This window comes from Periplaneta americana, chromosome 2 (genome assembly GCF_040183065.1).
Source record: "Periplaneta americana isolate PAMFEO1 chromosome 2, P.americana_PAMFEO1_priV1, whole genome shotgun sequence".
NCBI classification, from domain to species: Eukaryota; Metazoa; Arthropoda; class Insecta; order Blattodea; family Blattidae; genus Periplaneta; species Periplaneta americana.
Window position 1 is genome coordinate 63,184,742 of NC_091118.1, and position 18,076 is coordinate 63,202,817.

Sequence of the window (18,076 nt, forward strand, 5' to 3'; positions counted from 1 at the left end):
TCGTTGGTTTGGATGTATCAGCTGGACTACGTAACAGAAATGTGCGAAACACCCGCGATGGTGCAGGAGAACAGCTCCATCTACGCTAGGATTTCCAGTACCTCAATGATGTCAAGGAGAGCGCAGACGTGCACGCAGATACAAGTCACTGGTGAACACAAGGGTTGTACATTACACATTGACGAAGAAGTCGTTCAGTAAGTTTCAGGCTGACTAGACTCTTGACTTCTTATGTAAGTGAAAGATTAGGTGATGCTGTTTGTTGGTTTGTGGAAATTATTTAGTTACAAAGACAAGCAGTGTCGAACACCTGAAATTATTAGTTCATCTACAGAATGATATAATATTCAAATTAGACTGGGTCTACACATTGCGATTTTGCAGGACCCGTTTTATTACCTCCTGCCTGACGGGATGACCTTCATCGGTCTACACATTTTCCACAAAAACGCAATCCCTCGTTTGGGTGATCATAAATTTGACGCCCAGCCGAAGGTCCGTTATTGTAGCACAGTCTAGTATATACAGTCGCGAAGCTCAATACGTAGTAAATATGCAAACATTAGATAGTTGGTCACCACTAGGATCGCTAATATCGCCTCATTACAGGCAATGCAAAATAGAACCGTTACAATCTATTGTTTCTAGCACCCTCAAAACTCAAGCTTCGTGACTGTATATAGTAGACTGTGATTGTAGTTTGACAGCTGGTCATTCAAAACTGCAAGCTCTGTGTGTGAAGCTGCTGGTTTGCTTAAGGAATCAATAGAAAGAAGATCCTGGGTTCATTCTTTTTGTGTCAATGAAGGGTTTGTTAAAATTTTAAAATTACTTAAATCAAACAGTATGAAAAAAAAAAATATATATATATATATATTGTTATGTTTTTTATTTAACGACGCTCGCAACTACAGAGGTTATATCAGTGTCGCCGGATGTGCCGGAATTTTGTCCCGCAGGAGTTCTTTTACATGCCAGTAAATCTACTGACATGAGCCTGTCACATTTAAGCACACTTAAATGCCATCGACCTGGCCCGGGATCGAACCCGCAACCTTGGGCATAGAAGGCCAGCGCTATACCAACTTGCCAACCAGGTCGACTATATATATATATATATATTTTTTTTAATTTTTATCGAATATCCAATTTCTTCGGCGAACTCTTGATCATCATCTTTACAGTACTATGTTTCAGAATATCGTTAAGAATTCTGGTCATCCTATTATCAGCAAAACAATCTCGAAAACACATTTTAATTAAGTTCACAGATTTTAAAGTTTATAATGTTTGCAGATAAACAAGTGATATTTGCCAATTTAAGAAGATGAGTTACAGATAGTCGTTCAGTATTTATGCAAGGTTACTGTAGAATATAGTTTAGGAAGCTCAGTTAAAAAGACAAAAGTTATGGCATTTTTAGGAAAGCATCCCATACGATCAAAGATAATAATTATTAACACAATAGTCAGCCATTTCAGTTATTTGCGCTGTAGTATAACATATATGATAAAAATGTACAAAATAAACTGAATAAATTTCAATATACGTTGTTTAGTCAACTTGCCGAAGACAGGTTGGAACCTCATAAGTGACACCAATAAGGTTTTACTCATGAGTAGAGTCCAGTGTTTGGTCACATCTTCCACCTGAAGACAAAATACTGAATCTGCTCTCGTCTCTGAATTTCGCTTTGTTCCAGAACGGATTAGGGGTGTTTTCCATAGCCTATATATATAATTTTCTCCGCGAATTCTAATCTTTCTTCCTAATGATTTCATTAACAAATATTTTCTTTTGACTATTACGATATTCATTGTTTTTCAAGTAATTACGAACTGTGCTGTCACTTACACATAGTTGTAGTTCAAGATCACAATTTTCGGTGCACTTAAACGGGATTTTTTTTTTTCTTAAAATTGCTTTCCCACTTGCTTTAGATTTTTTTTGAGCGGCAAGTTATTTTCATGCTTTCCAATTTTTTTTCTTTGGCCACTGGAGACTGAACCCCTTTGTGATAAGACGTTCCCATGATCAAACGCGTAGGAGTCACAGGTCTAATCGTCACTGGAGTTTAAACTGTTCGAATACTTTTTCAATTTTCTATGTGGATGCCCTGTCACTACCTGAATGCCTGAGTTGTAGTTGTAAAACCCCCCGTGCGGGATCCTGCAAAACTGCACTGTATGAACGCCACCATTTGATACCATGTGTTGTAGTCGTACATCCCGCTGTGCGGCATCCTGCAAAACTGCAGAATGCTGTAGTCTCATCCCGCAAGCTCCGATTCTGCGGCAATGTGTGCGCCGTTCCATTTAAACCAATGTGTTGTTGTCGTCCTGCAAAATCGCAATGTGTAGACCCAGCCTTAGTTTGTTTTTATTGACATTAAATAGTAGTAAGGGAATATGGGGCAGGACGGGGAAGGGGGCAGGACGGGGTATAGCCTCTGTCTTCCCAACAAGTAGTGCAATCTACCGAATTTTTTTTAGAACTTCGTCAACTCATGTAAATATATCATCACACAACACCTACTGCCATTCCTTGCATCTGTTGTATGTTATTCGGTTGCTGCATCATATTGTATCATTCATTCGCAACTTTAAAGTGTTCTCTTGTCACACGTAAATAGAAATGAGATTTATTTAGATAATCTATTTTAATGTCATACTGTATTATAGAGTGCTTACCTGGCTTTTAATTCCGAAACTTTCTTAAATTTCGTGCGTTATTTTTCCTGCCAATACCTCATAACTTAGAAATTGTGACTATGGGGCAAAACGGGGTGGGGCATAACAGGGCAGTACGTCCTGCTCCGCGTCGTATTTAATTAAATTTCAACTCTTGTAATGGGTTGTTCGTTCTGTTGTTTGTCAGAAGAAGGTTGGATTAGATGCGTATCATGTCTGAAATGGGCTCACAATTGTTGCGCAGGAGTAGACAGTGAAGACGAGGATGCCACGCACATTTGCGTATTTTGCGAATGACTTTTTCTCAAGTAAACTTGTAAAATGTTGTAGTATTCACACTTTCAGTATATAATTTTTGTCACTTTTGCCATTTAATTATTAAAAAATATAGATACCCCATTTTGCCCCAGACGTGGGGCAGAACGGGGCAAAACACACATTTCGAAAAACTAATTTATTTTAAGGTTATAATGACCGGATTTCACTCGAAGTGCATATTTTTTTACTTGCTTACAGTGTAATAAAAGCATATATGTCATAAAACCCATACATTTACATTATTTGATACCAAATAAAAACATTCAAACATTAACTACCCCGTCCTGCCCCATGTCCCCCTAAATGTATGTGAAGATGTATTGTAGAGCTTCTTCCTCACAGCATTGTATTTATGTTTACAGAATAAAGTACAAACAAAAGTGTGTGCTGTTAATGACATAGACTCGTTATATGTCAGTGACGAGTTGTATCTATAAATTGTCCAGATTTTCGTACATAAATTCTCAGTTTTACTATGTTTCTTACCATTACGATACGCTATGGTTAAGCCAAGAAAAAGTCCTGTCCAGGTATTTTGAATTGCGTAAATATTTATCAGAATTCGTAATAGAAAAATAGTGACAGTCCAGAACTAGTTGACTCTACATGGATCGAGGAACGTAACTGTCTCAAGGATATATTCGAGCATCTGAACGTTTTTAATTTGAGATCGCAAGGAAAGAATTAATTAATTTGTGTCGACAGATATTGTTAAATGCTTTCAGATGAAGGTTTAATTTTGGATGTCACAGATGTCATAGCACAATTTTTATAATTCCAACGCCTTCAGTCGTTGAACTCCTGTTCAGCAGTGTAAAATATTGCAATGTTTTAAAAAATCTCTGGGAAGGGTTCCATAGACGACTTAAAGATATTGACCTAATCCAGTCCAAGTTGGATTTGTTTTGTGATCCTTACTCATCAAACCCAGAAAATATATCAATACAGTTACAATTGAATACCTGAATTGACAAACATCCCAAGTCCAAAATTTACCGAATTCGACTTTTTACCTAACAAGTTGTGTTTTACATACGCTATCATTCTGTAAAATAGAATATCCTAAGTCCGACTCTAAGCCTGTGTTTTTGGATCATACAAATATTTATTTCAATACTCATAATGCAAGCCTATATAGTTTCTTTGCGGTCCTGAAAAATTACTCCAATGGACTTAGAATGTTAGCCAATTCAGGTCTTCCATTAGAAATTACTAGGGCTGGATAAAAAGTAATGGCAACAGTTCGATATTTCTGACACGGCTTTATTCACAGGGGTATAACATTTACGTACCTTCTATATAGTCGCCCCCCTTATTTATTACCTTTTGCCAAATGTTTGGAAGGCGTCGTACACCATCATCGTTGATGTTCCGTATTGACCGCCCTATAGCACGGATAAGTTCATCTCTGGTATTGTACCGGGTCCCTCGCGGTGGTTCTTTCACTTTGGTGAAAAGATCGTAATCGCATGGACTCATATCGGGTGAGTACGGTGGATGTTCCAGAACCTCCCATTGCCAGCGGCGCAAGAGGTCCTTAACAGCAGCAGCGGTGTGACTCCTTGCATTATCATGAAGAATGATGGGATTCTGTACCACCAAGTGTCGTTGTTTTCTCCTGAGGGCTGGACGAAGGTGGTGCTGCAGGAACCTGCAGTAGTAGTCCGCGTTTGCCGTCTGCCTTGGAGGTACAGCGTGGTGCAGTATTACCCCATCAATGTCGTACGCCACAATGAACATCACCTTCACAGCACTTTGTGTAGGGCGCACTTTCTTCGGGCGAGAAGTACCTGGATGCTTCCATTCATTTGATTGACGTTTCAAATAATCATATACTTTGAATAATCAATACTTTTTTAATGCAACCCAAATGTTATATTTAACTACTATCCTATGATGCTCATTCTAATGATCCTTGATTTCATTCATGATATAAGCCGGCTTGGTGGGGATTTAATTTCCTTTGGTCTAATTTTGTTAAGATTATGAATTTGTGTATTAATAATTATAGCGAGAGAATCGTTTGGTTGGTTCGTATGAGCGACCCCAGGTTTCGTTCATAGCGACGATTCGTCCAAGAAAGTCGTCACCTTTCCTTTGGTACCAGTCCAACAATGCCTGTGCAACTGCATAGCGATGCCATTGTTAAACCTCGGAAATTTCATGGGGTATCCAACGCCCTGTAATTTTGCGGTAACCCAGAATATCTTGGAGAATATGGAGCACAATTTTGTGACATACTCCGACTTCCGCTGCTAACTCACGCGCAGTCCATCGGCAATCAGCATCCAACAGGGAAGCAAGGAGCTGAACTGTGTTGTCCTCCATGCGGGGTCGTCCTGTACGGAGGTTGTCCTGAACGGCATCCCTGCCTTCCCGGAACGTTTTAACCCATCGTGCCACTGTGCGATATTGCAACGCTGCATCGGCACATGCTTCACGCAGTCCCTGAAAACATTCTTGTATACTACGACTTCGTGTCACTTCAACTTTGATCCAGGAACGTTGCTCTAGTTTTGTAAACGTGGTCTTAGGGCGCTCGCACTATCCCTATGAAAGTCAACGTTCTACACACTGCAGCAGATTGACGGAGTACTGTCGCCGCTGGCTGCACTAACTCATCTAACAGTCCTTGTTCATGTCCACAGAGGTAGCAGCTCTTGAACGCACCATCGTCACGTGACAGCAGTGTTGCCATTACTTTTTATCCAACCTATGTATTTTCCTGCAGAAAATAACATTTCACCAGACATAAGAAGGCTGGGGTCAGAAAAAATAAAAAAAGCACTTCTGAATTATGCAAGAAGTCAGGAATTTAAATTTGTTTCTAGAAGTGTGATGATGCTCATATAAGTAGTACATGATTATTTAACATTTAATAACAATAATTAGGCTAATTGTATGTCTCATTATGTAAAACTGCTTAAGTCAAAGAGAAGCTACCTTTATTATTTGTTATATCCTATTATTTTATAATTGATTGCATTATTAGAGAGGTACATGCTACAAAACATGCCTTTATTTCTTGTTTTCTTGTATGAGCAGTGGCGGCTCGTGAACTTGTGGATTGGGAGAGCTGCAGTAGATTTCGGTACATACAAATTTCACTTTTTGATACCATTACTAATAAGTAGTCTATAGGACAAAAATAAATGCACTACATATCGAAAAGCCAAAACTTCCTGACTTAGTTGGGAGATATCTGTGGGATCACTTGCTAATCCCTAAGAAAAACTAATACCATCGATTTCAGTCTGAATTTCAGATCGGCAGACACTCAACTTACAATCTATCAGTTCATTTTGAATTGTCTTGGAATAACCTTAAACAGTGGCATGTTCCAAATGATTTTCGAGAGGCTCGTTTAGATTACTCACGAACTGTAGCAACCCACGAAACACATCAGGGTTCTTCGAATCGTTTTTTCATCATGTCCCCTAAGGGGAAGTTCATATTGGCCACAAAATTTGATACAATCAATATTTTCTAAAAATAATTTCACGATTTTTTCTCACTTCTTGATTATGTTTGAGAATGTTTGTTCTGTTCGTTTCACTTAATTGCACAGCAGTATGAGTTGCGTAACATAGCCAATGAAACAACATTTTTCAGGTGAGACTGCGAAGATTCGTGCATTTTGCTTTTTAGGGGCAAATGTCCTAAATCTGTCACACCACTCCTAGTCCATGCAACATCACCATCGAAGAGGAGGCAAGGAAAACAAAATACAGATTTTTTTTTTTGTTCACATCCACGTAACCACAAATGCTTAGCGTAAATTTCATTGTTACACTTCCTTACATATATGCACAATTTCGGCTGGATGAAGCTTAAGTAAGATTTAAATCGGGTAACGGACGACCCTTTAATTTCACCTCATTACATCAATCTTCTCCGCAAGGGAAAGTTGAGAAAAATAAAATTAATATTCTGTAATTCACACACACTCATGCTTGCAAATTTTCACTGGTTAAGTTACGGTATTAAGACGTCACACCAAAGCAACACTCAGATATACTGATGGTCAACAATTTTCTAAAACTGGAAAAGAAGTCTCTTTCATATTTTACGTGCTATATCAAAAGGATTCTACTCGTGCAATCATTTTGAGTTAAGGCAAATATTAGGTTCTGTTGGAGGCTGGATATATACGCAATAATAAGGTAAAAGAGAATATTAATTTCGTTATATTAACTCGATAAGATACTACAACAATAAGTATGTGAAATGAAAATAAAAATTTTGTCATTAAGTTTCAAGGGAATAGAGAATCCATTTGACGCAGCATTACAATAGCGGTGTGGGAGGAGAGGAAAGATCCCTCGTTGCCTGGCTCTGCAAGCCACTGCAGCGAGATATGGGTTTTAAACAGCGGCAGTTTCCCTCAGCTTCCCTTCACCTCTCTATCCCCTGACCATGCAAGGCACACTCTCTATGAGCTGACCATCCTGCAGATCCCAGGACGACTTTGAATGCAGTGTCAATTCCAATACAGTCGACGCTCAAAAAGATTATTTATTTATTTTATTATTTATTTATTATTTTGCTAATAATTGTAACATAACATATAATATATACAGGAAAACTTTAGCTCGCCCCTGAAAGAGTAGAACTCGTGCTCAGGGGCGGATTCCTGAATTGAAATTAATAATTATACAATACAATTTGTCTTATGTCTACTGTGCAATATAATTTAAATTTACAATTTTTCAATTTTTATAAAATCCATACATAACTTTTTAAATTTAATACTAGAACTATTAGAATTGACAAGATTAGGATATTTAAATATAAATTTTTTATATATTCTTGGGCCTAAATTACTACTATGATTAAATACTGTAACAGTGTTGCATTTTGGTTCAAACAATCTTAAAGAATTCATAGGCCTACCTTTTGTTTCATAACTGTGAGAATACAATTCAAAATTATTTCGATTTTTATGTATGAATTTTATTAATACAATATAATAAATTTGTCTTACGTTAAGTACATTAAAGTCTAGAAACAAATTTTGAGATGGAAAATCAATAGGTTTATGAAGGCATATTTTAATTATTTTCTTCTGTAATAAATAAAGTGGATTAAAATTGGATTGAAATGAGCTACCCCATCCTATAATTCCATACATAATTACCGATTGAAATAAAGTTAAATATATTGTACGTAATTGCCTAAATACTTAACTTCAGAGGACTCTTTAATAATCAGACATTTACACTGTATAAGACAACAATCAGAATTATGTAATTTAATACTTAATATAGATGTAGGAGGTTTGTTACATTTTTTAGATAATGAGAGTGGAATAATTATGGTTTTATTTTCGTTGATAGAAAGATAATTTATGTCAAACCATTTTTTTTTATTAATTTAAGTCCATTATTTGAGTTATTATATACATCATACCAGGTTTTTCCACCAAAAAGTAAAACTGTGTCATCTGCATAAGAATAGTGAACACCATTGTATTGTTGTAAGTCAATTTTTAATATGCATAAGATAATAGTACATATTCCCGGCCAGATGAAATATAAAGCAATTTACCAATAAAAGCTGTAACAATTCTTCTAAAAATTAAAATAAATATTATTTTTATTTTCCTGTCAAAGCAGGGAGTGCTGCAGCTCCGCAGCTCTTATGGACGAGCAGCCCCTGTGTATGAGCGTAACACATTATCTATTACTGAAGAGCAGTTTAATTCATCTTACAGTGGTAGCCCAATAGAGTTCATTTTGCTCACCTCTTCTTTTTCACCGCTACTGTCTGCAGAATAGATTCATTGCAACCCGTCCGCGCTTGGTAGCACCCTAGACCAGCGTTTCTCAAACTTCTTTGAAATGGGGACCACTTTTTTAAGTCAGAACAGTTCCGCGGACCACCTTACTCTTGTTCCCTTCCAAAGCAAATTTATCATTTTTGTAGCATATTTTAATATCAGTATACTTATATTTTAAAATAGAATTAATTAATTATAGTACTTTTGTAATTGTATGACTCGGTTAAGAGGGAAGTATTATATGATATTCTTATTGAATTTGGTATTCCCAAGAAACTAGTTCGATTAATTAAAATGTGTCTCAGTGAAACATACAGCAGAGTCCGTATGGGTCAGTTTCTGTCTGATGCTTTTCCAATTCACTGCGGGCTAAAGCAGGGAGATGCACTATCACCTTTACTTTCTAACTTCGCTTTAGAATATGCCATTAGGAAAGTTCAGGATAACAGGCAGGGTTTGGAATTGAACGGGTTACATCAGCTTCTTGTCTATGCGGATGACGTGAATATGTTAGGAGAAAATACACAAACGATTAGGGAAAACATGGAAATTTTACTTGAAGCAAGTAAAGCGATCGGTTTGGAAGTAAATCCCGAAAAGACAAAGTATATGATTATGTCTCGTGACCAGAATATTGTACGAAATGGAAATATAAAAATTGGAGATTTATCCTTCGAAGGGGGGGGGGAACATTCAAATATCTTGGAGCAACAGTAACAAATATAAATGACACTCGGGAGGAAATTAAACGCAGAATAAATATGGGAAATGCGTGTTATTATTCGGTTGAGAAGCTTTTATCATCTAGTCTGCTGTCAAAAAATCTGAAAGTTAGAATTTATAAAGCAGTTATATTACCGGTTGTTCTTTATGGTTGTGAAACTTGGACTCTCACTCTGAGAGAGGAACATAGGTTAAGGGTGTTTGAGAATAAGGTGCTTAGGAAAATATTTGGGGCTAAGAGGGATGAAGTTACAGGAGAATGGAGACAGTTACACAACACAGAACTACACGCATTGTATTCTTCACCTGACTTAATTAGGAACATTAAATCCAGACGTTTGAGATGGGCAGGGCATGTAGCACGTATGGGCGAATCCAGGAATGCATGTAGAGTGTTAGTTGGGAGACCGGAGGGAAAAAGACCTTTGGGGATGCCGAGACGTAGATGGGAGGATAATATTAAAATGGATTTGAGGGAGGTGGGATATGATGATAGGGACTGGATTAATCTTGCACAGGATAGGGACCGATGGCGGGCTTATTCACATAATGAACCTTCGGGTTCCTTAAAAGCCATTTGCAAGTAAGTAAGTACTTTTGTAATTGTATTTAATGTAGTCAATCACAAGTAACTTATAACAAATTCTGTGCACTGTTGATTCATCGCTTGCCTGTTAGCAGTTAGTTGTTTGAAATCCTTCTTATGTGGTACACGCTAGTAGTTGTCCATGTCTCTGTTAAATAGTGCCCGTTATAAATAATGGAAAACTGGCTTCGATCCGGATCTTTGAAAAAAAGGAACATGAAGATACGCTTCATTTACACATTGCTAATAGTTCAGAAGCTATGTGCGAAGAAATATATTAATTATAGTAGCATTAAAGAAATATCTAGTCCTAGTGGTAACTATTCGAAGAAAAAATACTTTCGTAAATACGACAAGAGTTATTTGGAATTTGCATTTACTTGGTGTGGCAATGAGAGCGTTGTTCATTACGATGTGCTTTCAAACGAGTGTATGAAACCCGTGAAATTGAAACGGCACTTAGAGACGAAACACGCAAGTGTAAAAAGTAAACCTGTCGGATTTTAAAATAGGCGGATTCTAAAATTTCTTATATCGTAATCTGGTAAAACAAATAAAAACATTAATGCAGTAACATGCCCGATTTTCAACAAGTAAAGATGCAATTTGGCACGTTCTATTATTGGTGTACGACATATAGTACGTGCCTATTTCAATGTGCATACTGGGTGTCGGCAAAACTATTAAGAAAGTCATGAATACATGAAAAGGTTCGGTACTTTGTTCCTCTGTTATGAATTCGGGTGGTCCCTGGCTGGGTTACAGTCTCGGCGCCAGATATGCAGGGAAAAGATGGCGAGAAACGTCACGTTCATAGTGCTTTAAATCCCTCTTTTGTTGCTGAGAGTAGAGTGGAAAGTGGGTAGACGGGTAGGGTAAGAAATTTCATAAAACATTATAGGCTGCTGGGAGAAAAAGTGAAAGGCGATTGCCATGTGTCATTTCCAAACTCTGAGATTTTCAGCTATGATGTGATACACAGTTCGTTTGAATTTTATTTTTTCTTCTGTGTTTTTTGAAGGACCACAAGGGTAGAACTCGAGGATCACAGGTGGTCCGCGGACCATACTCCGAGAAACGCTGCCCTAGATCATATATGTAACAGATAGGTCATCGCTATGTTAAAATCGTTTGCACTTTGAAGAGAACAACCGCCAGGATCGCAACCCGTCCCCCGTAAACGAACACGAGATGGCAGTACAGTCGCTAATGCAATTCAAATGGGAATTATGACGTGACTCCTTATTTAACAACTAGATGGCAGCGTAGTAAATCTGACAAAAGTTGTTAACGTCAAAGCCTATAAGGCCGACCTATCTGGGGTATATATGATCTAGGGTAGCACGTACAGTCTTTCACGTGCTCTGACCTTGACATCCCTGCGGAGTACCTCATCGTCATCAGTCATCAATCACCAACGAGTTAGAAGAGAGATTTCTAACTCGTTGGTCATCACAGTGCTTGTTCACTGTAAATTGATCACCCGCGGTGGTCGAGTGGTTACCGTGCCAGTCTTTGGATCCGAGGTACGCAGGTTCGAACCTAACCAAGGAAAATTGGTTTTGAAGGGCGAAGTAATCCTTAGCATGATTTACTCGGGGAGAAAATTAGAGTAAAGTGGCCTAATATGAGGTACCTTTTTTTGTTTCATTAATACCGTCTGTAATATCAAATATTTGTATCCACCGATAATGTAAATTGATTCTCCAACTATTTCCTTACGTTGTAGGCTGCCATTATATTACTTTAAGATACAAACTCGATTTTAAGAAATATTAAACTTCGTTTCCTAATATGGGGTAGTGCCTAGTATTGGGTGGGATGGGATTTCAGAAGTATATTCCATTACGCGCAATTCGTGCACACATTTTGGAAATGTTTACTCGTAACTCATGTATGGTAAAAATTATCAAAGTTGACCAATCGCTCAAATCGAGTTCTCCGATTATTATTACAACCGCCTTAAATATCGTGCTACTCGATCATAATAATCGATACATAAGGAGATAGTTGTGGTAATGTCCTTGTAGAGTACACTAGTGTCTGGACACACAAACTGTTTTCAGCGCCTCTAGTGGAAAGACGAACATTTATTTCGTGCGTTACAATCAAAGAAGTAGTTTTTAAGAAAATCATTGAACTCTATGCTTACACTTCACAACTCTCGTAAAAAAATGTTGCTAGCCCTACTGCTTGAAATAATTAGCACTTTCATTGTCCCTTTTAAAATAAAGGATAAATAAAATGTCGGACTTCAGATAACATGTTTCAGGGATTTCAATTAAAATTATTCAGGTTTTTATAGATAACTTAAGATGGATGGAAGGGTGGGGGGACAATTTTAGGAACATTACTTGGAAAATTTGCTCATAACTTACAATTTCAAATGATGCGCATACCTCAGGTAGGTGTATTGTAGCCTATTTCAGATTGAACCATTTCACGTTCTAACTCGCAGGTTAACACCCCAAACCCTCTCTTATAGACGATCTTATAGACCCTCTTTTATGACTTAATAATTTTGGTTATTGTGCTGAGAATGGTAGATTCATAATCTCTTTTTAAAACATCGGTCAATTTAAAACAACTGCAGTCGGTAATACAGGGCAGTATAGGCGTATAGGGTTTTAAAAGATGGAGAAGCAATTGAAAAAACTATTGAAGAGTACTTTATTGAACTGAGACTCTACGTCTACATACAGTGATGGACAAAAGTATTCAGAAAAGTAATGATTAATGTTTTAACTACTTGTGGGTGGGAATGTAATGAAGAGAAAAGATAATGCTTGTGAAAATAATCAATTCATCAACTCTTCAATAAAAGAAAAAAACATTGTACGATTCGGCTACAAGAAGCTTGGACAAAAGTATTCGAAAATAGACACAAAATACAAACAAAACAACCTTTAGTACTTAATTGCCCACCCTTTCCTGAGAGTGACTTCTTTCAATCGTGCAGGCAAGGAAGAAACTAATTTTTCAGTGATATTCTGCCCTAATTCATGCCATTCCTCTAGAATTTTCTGTTTGAGATCATTCTTGTTGGATATTCGATGTTTCCGGACTCATTTCTCTAGTTAAACCCACAAGAGTTCGATTGGATTCAAGTCAGGGGATTGGGGTGGAGTGTACAAAGTAAACAATCCACAAACGAACAAATTCTGCGGTATGTTTTGGGTCATTATCTTGTTGAAAATAATAATCCCCTGAAAGACCAAGTTTATCTGCGCTCTTCTTAAGATTGTCCTGCAATATCTGCTTATACTTGAACTTGTCCATGGGTAAATTGTCAATAAATACCAGTTCTACTACACCAGTGGCCGGCATGCACCCCCACCCTCCATGCTTAACTGTTGATAGTATATTCTTCTGGTCCAGTTCTGTGTTCGGTTTTCTCCAGACCAAAAGCCGTCCATCAGAATGAGATATATTAAATTTACTTTCATATGAAAATACAATCTTGTTCCAGAACCCTACATCTTTGTCGGCAAATTCATTTGCGAAAAGAAATCTCTTCTTTTTATTTACCTTGCTTATACACAGTTTCCTCCTTGGCACTCCGGTATTGTACCCGGCCCGTTGAAGAGTTCTGATTACTGTTTTAGGAAGAACAATTGTACCAAAATCGTCCTGTAATTAGCTGCTATTTCTGATGCACTCGCTTTGTATTCAGCCAGATAAAGGCTGGTTCACAATAAACCGGAACGGAAACGACAACGAGAAATAATGTTAAAATAAATACATTTAAATGTGAGCATTCACAATTAACTTTCACGTTCCCGTTTCCGGGCTCCGGCAATTTTCTCGTTAATTGTGAATGTTCACATTTAAATACATTTATTTTAACATTATTTCTCGTTGTCGTTTCCGTTCCCGGTTTATTGTGAACCAGCCTTTATCTGGCTGAGGTTTCTCGCCTCAACCCATTGAGAGCAAATGCTGGGTAACTTTCGGCGCTGGACCCTGGACTCATTTCGCTGGCATTATAATCATCTCATTCAGACGCTAGAAAGCTATAGCAGTTGATAAAGCGTCGTAAAGTAACTAATTTAATAATAATAATAATAATAATAATAATAATAATAATAATAACTCTCTTTTATTCTCTGTTGTTATGATAAAGCAAATATAAATGACACTCAGGAGGAAACGCAGAATAAATATGGGGGGAAATGCCTGTTATTATTCGGTTGAGAAGCTTCTGTCATCCAGCCTGCTCTCAAAAAACCTGAAAGTTAGAATTTATAAGACAGTTATATTACGGGTTGTTCTGTATGGTTGTGAAATTTGGACTCTCACTTTGAGGAACAGAGGTTAAGGGTGTTCGAGAATAAGATTCTTAGGAAGATATGGAGGAAGTTGCACAACGTAGAACTGCACGCATTGTACTATCACCTGACATAATTAGGAATATTAAATTCAGAGGTTTGAAATGGGCATGTATGGGTGAATCCAGAAATGGATATAGAGTGTTAGTTGGATGGCCGGAGGGAAAGGACGTTTGGAGAGGCAGAGACGTAGATGGGAAGATAATATAAAAATGGATATGATGGTAGAGACTGAATTAATCTTGCTCAGGATAGAGACCGATGGCGGGCTTATGTGAGAGCGGCAATGAACCTCCGGGTTCCTTAAAATGCATTTGTAAGTAATTATGATCAATTTGTGAAAGGATCTACTCTATTTCGTAATTCTGTCCTTCCCCTTGCAAAAGTGTTTCCATTTCACATTCAGCATTTTATCAGTTGGGAAACAAAAATATCTTTTGTCAGAGTCTTTGGTTTTTTTATAATAATATAAATAAGTATTATTTTATTTCGTCCTTCCACAGCGCAATAATTACCCATGCTGATGAAGATGCCCTTGCATAACAACGAAACATCCAGATGTGAACGCGCAATATAATAATCACAGTCGTGTGATATCCATTACTATAGCGTATACAAAACACTATCGAATGATAAAATATGGAATGTCAACGAAATGCTGATAGCGAGAAAGTATATCATAGCTCCAACCATAACTTATTGTTTTAGACTAGCTTAGGATTAGGTAACGACTGAAAGTGCTGCATTATTTTGCTTCTCCGGAAAGGCAATAAATAGTTCATTAAAATAGTGTGACCTCTGTAAGAATGTCGACATTCATAATGTGCTGTATTATTGCATACCACACTGCTGTGCCTTCTTAAATTACTTTATGAACATTAATATTTCAGAAAGAGTCACGAATTGCAGTGATGAGCGGCAATTAAGCTGGCAGTCAGTGTACGCATTTCATAACGATAAGTCGGCCGTGCGATAACAGGCCGGGACCCGGTATTCCTCGTTCCCGAGAGTGCCGATCTCGAGAATACGATTCTCGGAACTGGCGTTATCGGCCAGTTAGTCTCGCCTACGAGAACGAGCGGGAGTAGAGATGAGCTTAAACGATATTTTCAAGTATCTGTGACAACTGTGACTGTGACAATTAAATATCTGTGACGTTTACCTGTGATTTTGTCACACCGATATTTTATATCGATAAGTAAGCACAATATGCATTAATTACACCGATATTTTGTCACACCGATAAAAATTAACAGGAAATAATGAATGTGAATACGATTTCTCTATACACGCCACACAGCAGTGATTTATATGGGAAAGCCCAACAAATAAATATGTACATGTACCATTAACAAATAAATACATACCGATACCTAACTGAACAGTAACATGTCGAAAATTAACCTCATGTTACCAAGACGTTATATTGCAGATATTGAATCAGTTGATAATTATTAAATGTAGTTGGGTATGGAGAAATTGAAGTTATGTGATTATTCTAATCGCTTTAAAAATTGATCCTTTTTATTATATATAGGTAATATAATGGATAAATTATTTTAAGTCGTGCATTAACATTATAATATTGAGTCATAGTATAAAAATTAACGAAACATAAGCATTCGGAAAAACTTTGGAAAATAATTACAAAACAAAACAGTTGTTCAGACAGGATTTTACACAAAATAAAGTACTGGTAACAATGGTGTTATTATTTAAATCGTGTAATCACTACATCATTTATAGTAGAATGGTGAAACTAGCGCTGAAGTATTTTCGGTGATTTCGGAAGTGAAAATCGTTAAATTTGATTTCTTGTGGAGATGCAGTTGATCATATATGCAAGGTGTATACGCGGAGTAGGAAGATAACTACATCAACGCTAGTTTAGTCGTTGATCGTATATGTCTAGGCATAATAAAAGCTTAAACTAACCAATCCTGACCTGTCACAGATTCGTATATGCAAGGGGTATAAGGGGAATAAGAAGAAAACTACCTTAAGGTTAGTTTAGCCAAATAAGTTGCCCACCATATTAGCCAGTTTTGTTTCGTTCGGTTTCAATACTGTAGGTACTGTTGTCGGCTTGTGAGAAATGCTTCGAAAATTCGGAAGAGAATAACGTTCAGTGACACAGAGTGAATTAACATGATTTACGTTTGATACCCCTTATTTTCAAATGTAATTAATTATCCCGTTTATGTGTAAGTGTAGGCCTATGGCCTATTTTAAACAAAAGTGTTTGAGATGTCAGATGTTTAACATGATGTATTATACTTCACTATTCATAAACAAAGTAAGAAAAAATATTTATAATGATTACTCCAGTATTGGAAGAAGAAAACAGTTTTTATTGATTATCTCAAAAGTAAGATTTTATGACTTATCCCCTTTCTGCAATGACCGATTCAATTGTTTGTTTGTCGCACGTCGCTAAGCAACGTCTAAACAAGTTTGGATTCGAAATTATTAGTTATTTTATCGTCTGTTTTTAACATACAAATTACAGAGTTTTAAATATGTATTTAATCTATTTAACATTAAAATCATGGATCCATATTTAGCCAAATACCGGGGTATTAAAAAAATTGTAAAGCGTATATTAAGAGCCTTTAAGCAATACAAAAATAAATTCACTTTTGATGAGCTGTGGGATAGAGTAAGATACGAACTTGACCACCAACAAATATCAATCCGTAAAAGAGAAGCTAGAAGTAAGAAATTACTACCACTCTGTGAGGGATAATTGGTATGTATAACCTTCAGCACTGCTTATGGTGTGTGTGAGAGTGTGTAAGTGTGAGAGTTTGTGAGAGTGTATGTTAGTGTGTGTTGGAACACAACAACACTATGTAACTCATAATTAAAATCAAAATCCGTGACTGGGTCTAAATGACCCAATCACAATAGATGTATCAAAGTGAAATATATGACAAAGTACTACAGTTTTGTGGATAAAAGTAATAGGACATATTCCTAATGATGTTTTTTAGGATTACACAAAGTCCTGTCACATTATCGCTGTTTCTGTACGTTTTGTGTTAATTTTAGTAAATGCAATTGGTCATTTAGGCCCATTCACAATAGGAAGGATAACCTGTGTTGGCCTGGGGCCCGTTTCACAATCCTTACAAATTACAAAATAAATAATATATATTTTTATTTTGTGTTAGAAGAGAATATTGATATTTGACCATTTTTTAAAATGAATTGATTTTTACCAGACAATCTATCAAAGGTAGAAAAGTGATCTTGCATTACATTAATTACAATGCTAGATAAATGTTGTGTTCCTAACTGCACTTCAAATTATCCGAGCAAAGGAGGTTATGTTCCAGTATTCATATTCCCAAATGAAGAGAAACTTCGCCAAGCCTGGATAAGAAAAATACCACGCAAGCACTGGCAACCTTCAAAGTGGGCTGTGGTTTGCATACACCATTTTCATGAACAAGATGTAATAAAAGTGGAAAAATATAAGGATTCGTCGGGAGAGTGGAAGGAACGTCCTATAGATAGGTTGAAGTTAGTAACAGGAGCACTCCCTACAATTTTTCCTGATTTGCCAGCTTATTTGTCAACCCCAGAAACAAAGAAGCGGAGGGACCCTGAAGAACGAAGAGCCAGACAGACTGAAGCACATGCTGAAAAA

At 36.9% G+C, this 18,076-nt stretch overlaps 1 protein-coding gene across 2 annotated transcripts in view; it reads right to left on the bottom strand.

The window, feature by feature from the left end:
- Positions 1 to 930: 930 nt before the first annotated feature.
- Positions 931 to 18,076, bottom strand: part of LOC138694288 (tonsoku-like protein) — a 70,191-nt gene continuing 53,045 nt past the window's right edge. Inside the window, exon 6 of one of the 2 annotated variants that reach the window (XM_069817816.1) lies at positions 931 to 2,339. In XM_069817816.1, coding sequence (XP_069673917.1) covers positions 2,316 to 2,339 — 24 coding nt within the window. In that variant the 3' untranslated portion in view covers positions 931 to 2,315. Of the gene's footprint in view, positions 2,340 to 12,892; positions 18,069 to 18,076 lie in introns of those variants that run through there. The other variant, XM_069817815.1, reaches the window with a different exon arrangement.